A 15,000-nucleotide genomic window follows, 5' to 3' on the forward strand; every position below is an offset into this window, starting at 1 on the left:
GAGAGGGTTTGGTCGTACTAAAAATCCACATAATCAATGACAGAAGTTTCCTGTAGTGGAGTATGTAAAACTTTCCTGTGAATCACATTATACATACATATTATAGTAATATAAAGGATAAATTTAGTCGTACTAAAATCAACTTAATCAATGACAGAGGTTTCCTGTAGTGGAGTATATAAAACCTTCCTGTGAATCACATTGTATATACATATAGTAATATAAAGGATAAATCTAGTAGTACTAAAAATCCACATAATCAATGACAGAAGTTTCCTGTAGTGGAGTATGTAAAACTTTCCTGTGAATCACATTATACATACATATTATAGTAATATAAAGGATAAATTTAGTCGTACTAAAATCAACTTAATCAATGACAGAGGTTTCCTGCAGTGGAGTATATAAAACCTTCCTGTGAATCACATTGTATATACATATAGTAATATAAAGGATAAATCTAGTAGTACTAAAAATCCACATAATCAATGACAGAGGTTTCCTGTAGTGGAGTATGTAAAACTTTCCTGTGAATCACATTATACATACTATAGTTATATGAAAGCTAAATTTAGCAGTACTAAAAATCCACTTAATCAATGATAGAGGTTTCCTGTAGTGGAGTATATAAAGCTTTCCTATGATTCACATTATTCATACATATAGTAATATAAAGGATAAGTTTATTCGGACTGAATATCCACTTAATCAATGACAGATGTTTCCTGTAGTGGAGTTTTTATAATGTTTCTGTGAATCACATTATTCATACATATAGTAATATAAAGGATAAATTTAGTCGTACTAAATATCCACTTAATCAATGACAGATATTTCCTGCAGTGGAGTATATAAAGCTTTCCTATGAATCACATTATTCATACATATAGTAATATAAAGGATAAACTTAGTCGTACTAAATATCCACTTAATCAATGACAGATATTTCCTGCAGTGGAGTATGTAAAGCTTTCCTATGAATCACATTATTCATACATATAGTAATGTAAAGGATAAGTTTAGTCGTACTAAATATCCACGTAATCAATGACAGATGTTTCCTGCAGTGGAGTATGTAATGCACCGCTGAACCACCGAGTATAGTTAAGAAATAACCTAACATACCTATAGGAATGTACTGCATCGCAATAACTCAGTTTGCAGAGCATCACTTCACAAGCAAAAGAACCAAAATCGATCTCTGGCAAGTGTCCATATTTTTTTCTGACCCCTATCCACGCATCAGTGGCTTTAAAAAGTCAAATTCATTTTTTACCTGTGAGAGTGATCGTGATGTAAATCTCCTTTCCAGGACTCATACAAACAGAAAGGTCTGGGAAAATCTGATCTTGCCTGGGACTGTCTGTAAATTGGTAGAAGTCCATTATTGATGTCTCATTGGGCTGTAGAAATGAAGTGAGATGTGAACAAATAACTTGAGCAATTAAATAGCACCAATTTTTTTTAAAATTAAGCTTTATATAGCGCAATATCCACTAAATGTGCTCAAAGCGCTTTACAGGGGGGTCCCTGGTCGACAGCAACAATTAACATGTAGGACGGGAGATTTAGCCTGTTAGGCGATATTACCATTTTTCGGACAAAGACAACGCTGTAAGTGGCCAGGTACTCATTTTACATCTGAGTACGGTGAGAGAATGTGAGTAAAGAGCCTTTTCAAAGGACTCAACTATGCGCCGAGCACGAGGCTCGAACCCGGGACCTTCCGATCCGAAAGCGAGTGTCATACCACAAGACCACATAGCCGCATATAAACAGATATTAATGGTGATGATATTGTTGATGATAACGATGAGGATATGGATGAAACTCACATTGGTAGTTTCGAGTTTGACTCTCAAAGGCATCGGTTCACCAGTGTGTTGTATCTTCTTCAAAAATGCTTTCTGAAATTCGAACAATCACAACCAGTTATTATTATTATTATTATTATTATTATTATTATTATTATTATTATTATTATTATTATTATTATTATTATTATTATTATTATTATTATTATTATTATTATTATTATTATTATTATTATTATTATTATTATTATTATTATTATTATTATTATTATTATTATTATTATTATTATATTATTATTATTATTATTATTATTATTATTATTATTATTATTATTATTATTATTATTATTATTATTATTATATTCATCATTATTATTAAACATAACATAACATATAGTATAGGGCAAAATAGGATAAGATCCTTTGAATGCCCTTAATATTAATAGTAATGCCATAAAATCTATTGATTAAAGATTGCAATAATGATACACGTGATAAAGATAGTATTTCAACTTAAATGTACTCATGTATGTGTGGTATACAAACATATATCTTTAACCGTGACATGCAAAGCATACACACACACACACACACACACACACACACACGCATATAGAAGATAACCATAATAATATAATAATGCATACTATATACATACAAGATTGAAAGCCATGCAGTGCAAACAAGTATTATTCGTCATATATAAATCTCCCATCATATAATTCCCTGTCTACTAACACCTTGAAATAATCCATAGATTGTGCATTCTTTGTTTCAAATTTCAAACTGTTCCATTTCAGAACTATACGAATAGCGAACCAGTTTTGTCTTATGTTTGTTTTGCATCTAGAGATAAAAATCTTATTATTATTATTATTATTATTATTATTATTATTATTATTATTATTATTATTATTATTATTATTATTATTATTATTATTATTATTATTATATTATTATTATATTATTATTAATTAATTTATTATTATTATTATTATTATTATTATTATTATTATTATTATTATTATTATTATTATTATTATCATTATCATTATTATTATTTATTATCATTGTTATTATTACAACGACAATTAGAGTAACAACAACCCACATCAACCCACCAACAATTACAGCAACCTCAACACCAATTCACATAACATAAATTGCATCTAAGACAGCAGCAACAAATGATATAACAACTTCAATAATTGCAATATGTGACCCACCGTATCAAAGCGGTATTATGTCGGGATCCACTCGGGACGGGAAATTGAATTCATAGCCACAAATATCCGACTTGGGTTTAATTTATGTACGTTATGGTGGAGTATAAAGACTATTTCTTGCATTACAAAAATTTCTAAGCTCCAGTTTCTCATCATTCTATCTCTAAATTCACTTTTTGGGGTCTGAATCATCCCGACACAATACCGTTTTGAGACGGAGGGTCACATATAAGAACAGTGCCAATGATAACAATTCCAAACAACAGCATCTACAAACCAATACCAATTGCAGCAACAAACAACAAAACCTACATCATCATCAGTCAGCCTCCAGCGCCATCAACAGTAATAATTTCAACAATTACAATAACAAACCCAAACAATAACAATAACAACGACAACAACAGCAACAAAAAATCTGTACTTGTATCTGTTTGAATAACAATCAAAGAAGGTGTGGCACAGAGCACATTTGTCAATAATGATGATGAGAAATATAGGGTGTGGAGAAAAGCCAAATGAAAACAGAGAATAAAAATATATCCAATTGATACAGAGAGAAATAAAGAGAAATTGAGAAAGTAAAAGAGAGAGAGAGAGAGAGAGAAAGAGAGAGAGAGAGAGAGAGAGAGAGAGTTATCCTCGAACAACAACACTAGCCAATGAGCCATCATACGATGACTGGATGGCTCAGTCACTAGTGTTACTGATGGCTGGAGGGCTCAGTGTTTAGTGTGACTGATGACTGGATGGCTCAGTGACTAGTGTGAATAATAGCTGGATGGCTCAGTGACTTGTGTGACTGGGGACTGGATGGCTCACTGACTAGTGTGACTGATGGCTGGATGGTTCAGTGGTTAGTGTGACTGATGGCTGGCTGGCTCAGTGACTAGTGTGACTGGGGACTGGATGGCTCAGTGACTAGTGTGACTGATGGCTATATGGCTCAATGACTTGTGTGACTGATGGCTGGATGGCTCAGTGACTAGTGTGACTGATGGCTATATGGCTCAATGACTTGTGTGACTGATGGCTGGATGGCTCAGTGACTTATGTGACTGATGGCAGGATGGCTCAGTGACTTGTGTGACTGATGGCTGGATGGCTCAGTGACTTATGTGACTGATGGCAGGATGGCTCAGTGACTAGTGTGACTGATGGCTGGATGGCTCAGTGGTTAGTGTGAATAATAGCTGGATGGCTCAGTGACTAGTGTGACTGGGGACTGGATGGCTCAGTGACTAGTGTGACTGATGGCTATATGGCTAAATGACTTGTGTGACTGATGGCAGGATGGCTCAGTGACTAGTGTGACTGATGGCTATATGGCTAAATGACTTGTGTGACTGATGGCAGGATGGCTCAGTGACTAGTGTGACTGATGGCTGGATGGCTCAGTGGTTAGTGTGAATAATAGCTGGATGGCTCAGTGACTAGTGTGACTGGGGACTGGATGACTCAGTGGTTAGTGTGACTGATAGCTATATGGCTCAATGACTTGTATGACTGATGGCTGGATGGCTCAGTCACTAGTGTGACTGATGGCTGGATGGCTCAGTGGTTAGTGTGACTGATGGCTAGATGGCTCAATGAATTGTATGACTGATGGCGGGATGGCTCAGTGGTTAGTGTGACTGATGGCTAGATGGCTCAATGAATTGTATGACTGATGGCGGGATGGCTTAGTGACTAGTGTGACTGATGGCTGGATGGCTCAGTGACTAGTGTGACTGATGGCTGGATGGCTTAGTGGTTAGTGTGACTGATGGATGGATGGCTTAGTGACTAGTGTGACTAATGGTTGGATGACTCAGTGGTTAGTGTGACTGATGGCTGGATGGCTTAGTGACTAGTGTGACTGATGGCTGGATGACTCAGTGGTTAGTGTGACTGATGGCTGGATGGCTCAATGACTTGTATGACTGATGTCTGGATGGCTCAGTGACTTGTATGACTGATGGCTATATGGCTCAATGACTTGTATGACTGATGGCTGGATGGTTTAGTGACAAGTGTGACTGATGGCTGGATGGCTTAGTGACTAGTGTGACTGATGGCTGGATGGCTCAGTGACTAGTGTGACTGATGGCTGGATGGCACAATGACTAGTATGACTGATGGCTGGATGGCTCAGTGGTTAGTGTGACTGATGTCTGGATGGCTCATCGACTATTGTGACTGATGGCTGGATGGCTTAGTGACTTGTATGACTGATGGCTGGATGGCTCAGTGGTTAGTGTGACTGATGGCTGGATGGCTCAATGACTAGTGTAACTGATGGCTGGATGGCTCAATGACTTGTATGACTGACGGCTTGATGGCTCAGTGACTAGTGCGACTGATGGCTTCATGTCTCAGTGGTTAGTGTGACTGATGGCTGGATGGCTCAGTGACTAGTGCAACTGATGGCTTCATGTCTCAGTGGTTAGTATGACTGATGGCTGGATGACTCAGTGACTAGTGGGATTGACGGCTTGATGGCTTAGTGACTAGTGCGACTGATGGCTTCATGTCTCAGTGGTTAGTGTGACTGATGGCTGGATGGCTCAGTAACTAGTGCGACTGATGACTTCATGTCTCAGTGACTAGTGTGACTGATGGCTTCATGTCTCAGTGGTTAGTATGACTGATGGCTGGATGACTCAGTGACTAGTGGGACTGATGGCTCAGTGGTTAATGCAGCTGATGGCTTAATGGCTAGTATGACTGCTCACGATCTCTCTCTCTCTCTCTCTCTCTCCCTCTCTCTCTCTCTCAGCAAGTTGGAAGATGCTGTTTTCATGAATCCCGAGTTTGGCTCTCTGACAATGTGATATATTTATACTCTGTTTTTTTCTGGCACTGGTCCATATCCCATATTCCTCATTACTGATGATCAAGTGTATCAGATCAGCAGTATGTTCTACTTACCGAAGCAAACCACCAAGTTAAAATTATTTTTGTGTCATCATTACCCCTTACGGCCGTGTATACATCTGCCTCGATGTCTCTGTCAAAATGCGTGTGCTGATGTAGAAAAAATTTGCAAATGGTTAAAGTGATGACATATTATAAATGAATACATGCATAGATATATGAAATTATCAATATTGTATATTAGATGTTCTACATATCACCATCACTATAAGCACCGTAAACGCCACGACCAACACCACAACCTCTACCACCACCACCACCAACACGACTACCACTTTGTTATTGTTTTTCAAACAGCTATACTGGTCATCAGTTATCAATAAATCATATAAATCAGACTATAAATGCTAAATGTTACACACGTATTTTCTTACTTATAGTAAGAAAGGAAATCAGTCCACTTAAAGATATAAAAGTCACAGATGTTGCGTTATCTGATAATTTTTTCTTACCTTTCAAGGACATGTACAATCAATTAAAAGACCAAAACGAACAATTTTATAAAGACCAAAAAGTCAAATTGATCTCCTTAAATTTAAAAGACGCTATAACATCTGCGCATAAATTATGCACTACTTTGCATAAGGTCCTTGGCCACCAAAATCCATTCTGGAAACGCACTGTCACTAATCGCACGAATGCGCTGTGGCTCTCAATTGAAATTTGAGCAAAAAAAGAGAGAAAAGAGACAGACTGAAAGGCAGTGGCAGAAATAAAATTTGAGGTCCACCAAGAAATATTTAAAGACAAGAGACAGTAAGTGAATATCGCCATCCGGAAGGCAAAACGTCAACATTATCTTCAGAAATTAAAGAACACAGGGTCATGTAAAGAAATGTTTGCTGTCACTAGATAATTCAAAATTGTCAAAAATGCCATCTGCCAACTTGCTCAAAGCGCTTTACAAGGAGTCCCTGGCCAACAGTAACGCTTAACATGTAAGACGTGACATGACGCCTGTTAGGCGATATTACAAAAAAAAAATTGGGCAGAGACAACCTGTTAACGGCCACGTACTCATTTTACACCTGAGTACGATGAGAGAATATGAGTAAAGAGTCTTTTCCAAGGACTCAACTATGCTCCTAGCGAGGCTCGAACCCAGAACCTTCCGATCCGAAAGCGAATGTCTTACCACTAGACCACTTAGCCGCACAAAGACATATTTGAGTTGTTCACTTCTTTCTTTGAAAACAAAACATCTAACACAAGAGAAGCTTTAGATAAACTGTCATCACTGTATGCTTTTGAAGATGAACGATTTGCGGGCACTGAACCTAAACAATTTTCTTCACTGCCAGCAAACGAAACTCGTACTATCATCCAAACAGTCCATCACAATCATGTAAACTTGATCCCATCCCACAGAGCTATGAAAATAATGTTTGGATGACTTTCAACTCCATATAACTGATATAATTAACCTTCCCTTCTCATAGGTCCGGTATCGAGCATATTCAAAGAGGACATCGTTAAACCTTTGCCTTAACTCAATATCAACATGTTAAATATTTATCATCCTGTCTCGAACTTGCCATTTCTCTCCAAAATTCTATAAAAAGTGGTCTTGATCCGATTGTTAAATCACATTGAAGCATATGAGACAGTCAATCGGCATACAAAGCATGACCCAGTACAAAAACGGCACTTTTAACGGTAACGGATAATATTCGACTTAAAATGGACATCAGGAAGATTGTCGTACTCGTGCTTCTTGATTTATCTCGTGCCTTCGACATAGTCGACCAGAAAATCCTTGTCAATCGATTTCAAAACAGTATTGGAATTAAAGGGAACGCCTTAAGCTTGATTCAATCTTGTCTGACATGTCGCACACAGAGTGAGAATAACAGAAGATATATCGGAGGTCAGGAACCTAAAATATGGAGTCCCGCAAGGTTCTGTATTAGGACCGATCTTCTTTACATTATATGCACAGCCATTTACGAATATTCTTAGAAAATAAAACATAAATTACCATCTATACGCAGACGATATACAATATGGCAAAATGATCTAAGTCAAACATTATTTACCATTGAATAGTGCGTACATGATATAAAAAATTGGATGACAACGAATAAATTAAATTTTAATAATGAAAAGACTGAAATTGTCAATTTAGGTCATCCCGATTTTACAAATTCTATTGGAAATATCAAATGTAACATAAATGTCTCGATGGTGCAAAGTTAAAGTGCTGTTAAAATTCTCGCCATCTTTATGGATGAGAATGACTTGACTTACTGACTTAAGGACTTTCGCTTCCTAATCATCCAATCGAGACGCCTCGGCTGCCTCTCTAATCAGCTGTCTCATTTCCTTCCACAGTTCACGGTCTTTTGCTGTGGATGCTAATTTCATAGGTCTTCCTTTGACTGCTATTGTTTGTTATACTGAAGGCGTTTTAGGTCTCTATTGAGGACAGTGTGAATTGACGTGGGGGGTCTACCTTGATATTTCTTGTGTCCAGATGGAGTAAAAAAAAGTATTCTTGGCTTTATTAGCTGGTATATTTTTATCTCTTCTGAGTATATGCCCAAAACGCTGCCATCTTGCCTCCAGGATTTGAATGGATAAGGGTCTTTCATTTCATTTTTCATACAGAATTGTATTTGTGTGGGGTATCGTATATTCAGGACTCTTTTCAATTGTTTTCTATGGAATCTGTCTAATCTTTGCTCTTCGGTTCAAGTCAGTGCCCATGTTCCGTAGTTGTATATAAGCACGGATTTTACAAGGGTTGTGAATAATTTGATTTTAGTGTTTATTTTTATTTTCTCCTTTCTAACCAATATATGTAATAATTTATTTAGTGCAACCATCGATAAACTTTTTCTTCTTTCCTTCTTCCTTGTCTCCTATTAATGATCCTAATATTTTTTGTGGCTCTCCAGCCATATTTCTTCCTTGACAGTAAAGATACATCTGTTTTGACAGTATTAATGTCAATTTACAAAAACACCAAACTGTACGTTAATGTAAAGCTTGTTGGATGTCTTTTACACTGACTTGTTTGAGGCCAATAAAGTCAATGTCGTCTGCATATGTAATATCCATGGATTTCAAACGTAATTGGGACAAAAGTACAGATTTACGCAAATGTATGCACATCTTTTAAAGCATTTTCTAGGTAAATGATAAATAAAACAGGGCTCATGCTGTCTCCTTGTGGTGTACCGATATTGCCAACGAATGATTTATCCTCTGAGGCACCGATTATTTTGGTCGTTATCCAGGTTTCATTTATAAGGAATCGGATTAATCTAACTTCATCTTCCATAACTATTCCTTTCATAATCTTTAACAAGTATTGGCGATTGCTAGTATCGGAGGCGGCAGACACCAATCTATTCCTGTTATAATGCTTTATATTTTTCTGACAGTTTTTGGCAGCAAGCTATTTGCGGGTCCAAACTACATCTGCAGTACTTCTCTCTGTCCCGAATCCGCTTTGACTATGTAACAAATAATTTTGAACAATCGGTCTAAGTCTATCCAGTGTTATCGGGGAGAGCAATTTTCTAACTGTGTTAAGCAGAGTAATTGGTCTTACATTCTTTGGGGGGGGGGGGGCTTTTGGTTTTCCTAGCTTTAGTATTGACATCAGCTCCCCTTTATTGATATCCAGGTTCTGGTGATGTTCGAACGTCTGATTGAAAATGTCCGCTTTGTGTACATCTAATAAGGATGGTCCATATTTTAGTAGTTCAGCACATACTCCATCTTCTCCCGGTGCTCTGTTGTCATTTAGACTTTTAAAAGCATTTCTCACTTCTCTTGGATTAATAGGTTTAAAAAGTGGTTGGCGATATTCCTCAAACGTCATGCACTGACACATTTGTCACAAACAGCGAATTTAATCATGCTTCTAGATACCAAAAGACGTGGGTAAGACATGAAAAAAATTAAACAGGAGCAGTTATCAACATTTGCATCCAAATTGACTTTATACTGTTCAGACAAAGACACAAAAAAATCATAACAAATGAAAGGTCATACGGGGAGCTGATGTCAATACTAAAGCTAGGAAAACCAAAAGCCCCCCCCCCCCCCCAAAGAATGTGAGACCAATTACTCTGCTTAATACAATTAGAAAATTGCTCTCCCCGATAACACTGGATAGACTTAGACCGATTGTTGAAAATTATTTGAGTCTGAAGGTGAAAATTTTTGGTTTGCAAGTTTTGAAATAATATGCCCACAAGAGCATTTTAATCTTTATTTGAAGTAAATTGGATGATTTTTCATGAGGTTATGGTCAGATGTATGGGAAAAGTATCCAGCAACATTTCAAATTTCATACTTTTTCAACTTGACCAGCTTTTTAAAATATCTGGAAGTAAAATTAGGCTTCGATATTTGCCGAAGATTTACAAAAAGGGTTGATTTAATCATTTATGACCAGAACTCGCATTGGATAAAAATTGACATTCTAACTAAACTTGGCAATATCTCAGCTCAAACCTTTTCACCTTCCGACTGGTTATGTCTTTCACTGTAACAAATAACGGTTTATCTTCGATAAAACCCACCAGTCTTTCTCCGTTAAAATTTCGTTTATCCTTTGAATAAGACCCAAGGCAATTCTCCCCTTCTTCCCGTTTGCCTACTTGAGCGTTGAAATCTCCAGCTATTGTTAGCGGTGTTTTATTTCCTAGATTATACCAATAGTTTCGTTGACATTTCTGTAAAAACTTTTTATTTCTTCTGGGAATTGTTCTGCTCTTCTCATTGTTTGTGCGTAAACATTGATGATGAACATTGTCCTTTGTTTGTTTTTATATTGGTGTTTGTTGTTTGGGTTATGTGATATTTCCCCTTGTAGTTGTAACACAGAAAAACGATCAGATACCGTCAAACACGTATTGATTGAATGATTCCATTTTTCTCTAGAATCAAGAGATGGAAAACAAATAAGTCGACCGGTGCCAACAGTTCAATTGACGCCATTTTCTAGTTTGGTTTCTTGTAAACAAGTAATATTTAATTTATAATTTAACACATCCTCAGCGAATTGATCAATTCTAAATTTATTTATAAATGTTCTTACATTTGACATTCCAATGTTAAAATATACTTTCATCCTCCAAAAGCATTTGACAAGTGAGGCAAGAGACGATTCAATGAGCGGAGTCTCTGATGAGAATATAATATATTTCTCAATGCCTAAATTTTCAACTTAACAGAATTGGTAAAATTAGAAACTACATAAAAACAGATGTGACAAAAAAACCTTGATTACTTCATTGGTTTTTTCAAAACTTGACTATTGTGACACTCTATCTCTCTCTCTCTCTCTCTCTCTCTCTCTCTCTCTCTCTCTCTCTCTCTCTCCCTCTCTCTCTCTCTCTTGGACCTCACCAGAGAGAGAGAATACTCGGGCTGTAAAGAATTCAAAAATATGCTGCAAGATTAGTCTTCAAGCGCACTAAGAAACTTCATGCGTCATCCCTGCTAAAAGAGCTTCATTGACTTCCTGTTAAGGAGCGAATACTACAAAATTCTGATATTGTTTATTAAATGCCTCAACACATATCAACCAACTTATCTTTAAAGTAAATTGGAGTTATATACACCAAACCGATCCCTTCACTCGTCATCCAATGTAAAATCACTTGTCACTCAAGGAAAGAAGTCTTATATTCCATGTGGAGGACAAATATATTCTAGAAACATGCCAAGCCTCTGGAATAAACTTCCAAAAGAAAGACGGCATTCTTCATTGGAAGATTATGTTCAAAAATCATCTTAAGACTTTTTTATTTTCCAAATTGAATTGTTGATACTCCTGTAAAGCGTCATGACCAAGTCCCTGTGATATGGAAAAGCGCTCAACAAATACAAAATTGTTATTATATTATTAATATTTGGAGTACTAGAAAAAATTGCACATTCTGCAGACAAGGGTAAACGGCAAGAGAGGAAGAGGTAGACCAACAAGAAGCTGGGAACAAGATATATGTGAATGGCTGGGAATGACAACAACTCAAGCAAGTAGACAGGCGGAAAACCGTAATCTGTTTCGCAAGAAAATTTGGGAAGCAACGTCCTTCGCAGGATCAGCTGACTAGAAAGAAAAAAGAAAAAAATTGTTAAATGACAAAATGATCTCTGTAATTAAAAAAAGACTCTCACCTTCCCCATATACTGGTAGTTGAATTGATCATCAATTTCAAATAACTCATTTGGGTTCCTCATCTGTACAAATCCGTACGTGGTCTTGAAATCGTTCATAGTAAGGTTGATTTTACTGACATGACAGACCCCAGTGGACAAGTTGATTTCATATTGTAATCCTGTTTTTGAAAAATGATCAGTGGCGTGGCATGCTTATAGCAGTATAAGGTGGTCCCAAAATAAGATGCAAATGACTTAAAACATGCTATATTTGTAAATACAAAAGAAAGAAAAAAAATTAAAGAAAAGACTTACTCAAAATAGTAAGAGGCGGTATATATCATGTCAGGTTTTTTTTAATTTTTAAATGCTGTAATCCATTTTTAAAAGATGGATGCGGTGCCAGGCACCAAATCAACCAATATAGACACGCCCCTGGAAATGATTTATGTTAAACCGATAGAAAACCTACAATTTTTGTGGAGAAACAAAGGATATTACGAACAGGCACTCATCTATTTTAATCATTTTACTACTGTATCGTGGAATGAATGAATGAATACATTCTTTATTGTCTGTAAAAATACACAGTATGCATACATCCTTTATACATAACAACAACTATTAACAATGACAAAAAAAAAATTGATAATTTAAAAAAAAAATTATGATGCATATTTTCTTAATAAAATCTGATTTAAAATCAGAAAGCCCTTTAAGGCTTTTAAGCGATATAAGGATTTTAAAAAATCTTTTCACATAAAGTAAACACTATATATTATACATAAAAATTGACATGTCTCACTGTTTCATTAAATATGAATATCAAATATGCTTCAGGGAACAGAAAACAGATCTGAACCAGTCTGAGACTCTCAATCCTATTCAAATCTTAACGAAAGGACTGTTTACCGAAATGGATTGTTTTGATGTTTGGGACATTAACAGTACTGGTGTGCCTAAATAATGTTTTTTTTTCTTTAAAAGTTACTAACTTTTCTAGACATTTTGAGGATATTTTATGAAGAATTTTGATTGTTCCTGTTGCCACAATTTGCATTCGCTTGGTTTCAAGGGGGGTAACTTTAGCATTTCTTAAGAAGACTTCGTAAGTGTAGGTAAAGTTACTGTAGATGAATCTGAGAGCAAGTTCTTGTATTTTTTATCCATTTTCTAAGTATTTGCTCTTGAGTAGAAGTGCCAAATATGTGGAGAAAAGTTGAACTTTGATAAGATAAATGTATGGAAAATTGTTGATTTATTTAGTTTGGACAGATGCCTTCCTATTCGTTTCAACTCGTTTTGTTGTTGAGAGGCCTTCCTGCATATTCCCTTGATGTGAAAGCCAAATTTTAGTTGGTAGTCAATATACATCCCAAGTAACTTTACCGTGATTTCCCATGGTATTGTTACTGAATCAATATCAAATAGTGGGGATTTATTCTGAATTATTTTGCCTACAACTAGAGCCTGAATCTTGTCTGGATTGGCCTTCTTGTAATTTATATGGAACCAATTAGTAAGGATCTGGCTCTTTTGCTCAAGATCATCAACTAGAGTATTAAATTCTTTATGGCAGTAGGATAGTGTGTTATCGTCAGAATAATTATACAGTACTGAATCTTTTATAAATAAAAGTATGTCATTTATAAATATATTAAAAAGCAATGGACCCAGAATTGATCCCTGTGACACTCCCTTTGAAACTTCTTGAACACTTTCGGACGCCAACACGAAAATCATGAACACTTTCCGACGCCAACACAAAAATCTTGAACACTTCCCGACGCCAACACGGAAATCTCGAACACTTTCGTACGCCAACACGGAAATCTTGAACACTTCCCGACGCCAACACAAAAATCTTGAACACTTCCCGACGCCAACACGGAAATCTCGAACACTTTCGGACGCCAACACGGAAATCTTGAACACCACCTGGACATTCCCTGCCTTGCGCATTCAAAAAATATATGTGTATGTATATATATATATATATATATATATATATATATATATATATATATATATATATATATATATATATATATATATATATATATATGTATGTTTGCATTGTGACCCACCGTCTCAAAACGGTATTATGTCGGAACGAACCAGATGCTTAAAAGCCGAATTTTATGTTAAACTGGGCAAAAATATAAATTGTTGGCATTAACACCCTAAAATATGGTATCCATTCCCCTCAATAAAACATATAACTCAACACAAGTCTGATATTTCTGGCTATAAACTCAATTTTCAAACATCTTAACGATCCCGACTTAATACCGTTTTGAGGCGAAGGGTCACATAATATATGAGTGCGTGCGTCTATGAGTGCGTACTGAATTGAAGGGGGATCGCTAAGCATGTTTGACCAGCGTCGTACGCACACCAACCATCACTCCATCGACTTCTTGTATTAGACGACGTTACCTCACAGTCTATTGTGTACCAATACGGTTGCCAATACCATTATCCGGTCAGTAAGCTACATAGCAAACTGACCAGTACCGTTGGGACGGTAGACCAGCAAGGCAGTGATTGCCTGAGGTGGTAGCTGCTACGTATTAATTAAAACGATACAAACGATTCGGGGTTGGAAAGATGGGGTGAGAGCGTTATATTAAAAAAATATTTGAGATTTATGTAGCGTAATATCCACTAAATGTGCTCAAAGCGCATTACAAGGGGTCCCTGGTCAACAGCAACATTTAACATGTAGGACGGCTCATGACGCTTGTAAGGCGATATTACAATTTTTCGGACAATGACATCGCTGTTAACGGCCAGGTACTCATTTTACGCCTGAGTACGGTGAGAGAATGTGAGTAAAGAGCCTTTTCCAAGGAATCTAATATGCGCCAAGCGCGAGGCTCGAACCCGAGACCTTCCGATCCGAAAGCGAGTGTCATACTACT

At 36.5% G+C, this 15,000-nt stretch overlaps 1 protein-coding gene across 1 annotated transcript in view; it reads right to left on the minus strand.

The window, feature by feature from the left end:
- Positions 1–15,000, minus strand: part of LOC144960866 (uncharacterized) — a gene marked incomplete at its 5' end in the record, with an annotated part of 30,541 nt that overhangs the window by 11,005 nt on the left and 4,536 nt on the right. Inside the window, 4 exon segments of the mRNA XM_078894262.1 lie at positions 1,277–1,403; positions 1,836–1,907; positions 5,951–6,046; positions 12,095–12,255. Coding sequence (XP_078750388.1) covers positions 1,277–1,403; positions 1,836–1,907; positions 5,951–6,046; positions 12,095–12,255 — 456 coding nt within the window.

Source organism: Berghia stephanieae, chromosome 15 (genome assembly GCF_034508935.2).
Source record: "Berghia stephanieae isolate SIO BIC M18660-M18661 chromosome 15, UCSD_Bste_1.3, whole genome shotgun sequence".
Lineage (NCBI taxonomy): Eukaryota > Metazoa > Mollusca > Gastropoda > Nudibranchia > Aeolidiidae > Berghia > Berghia stephanieae.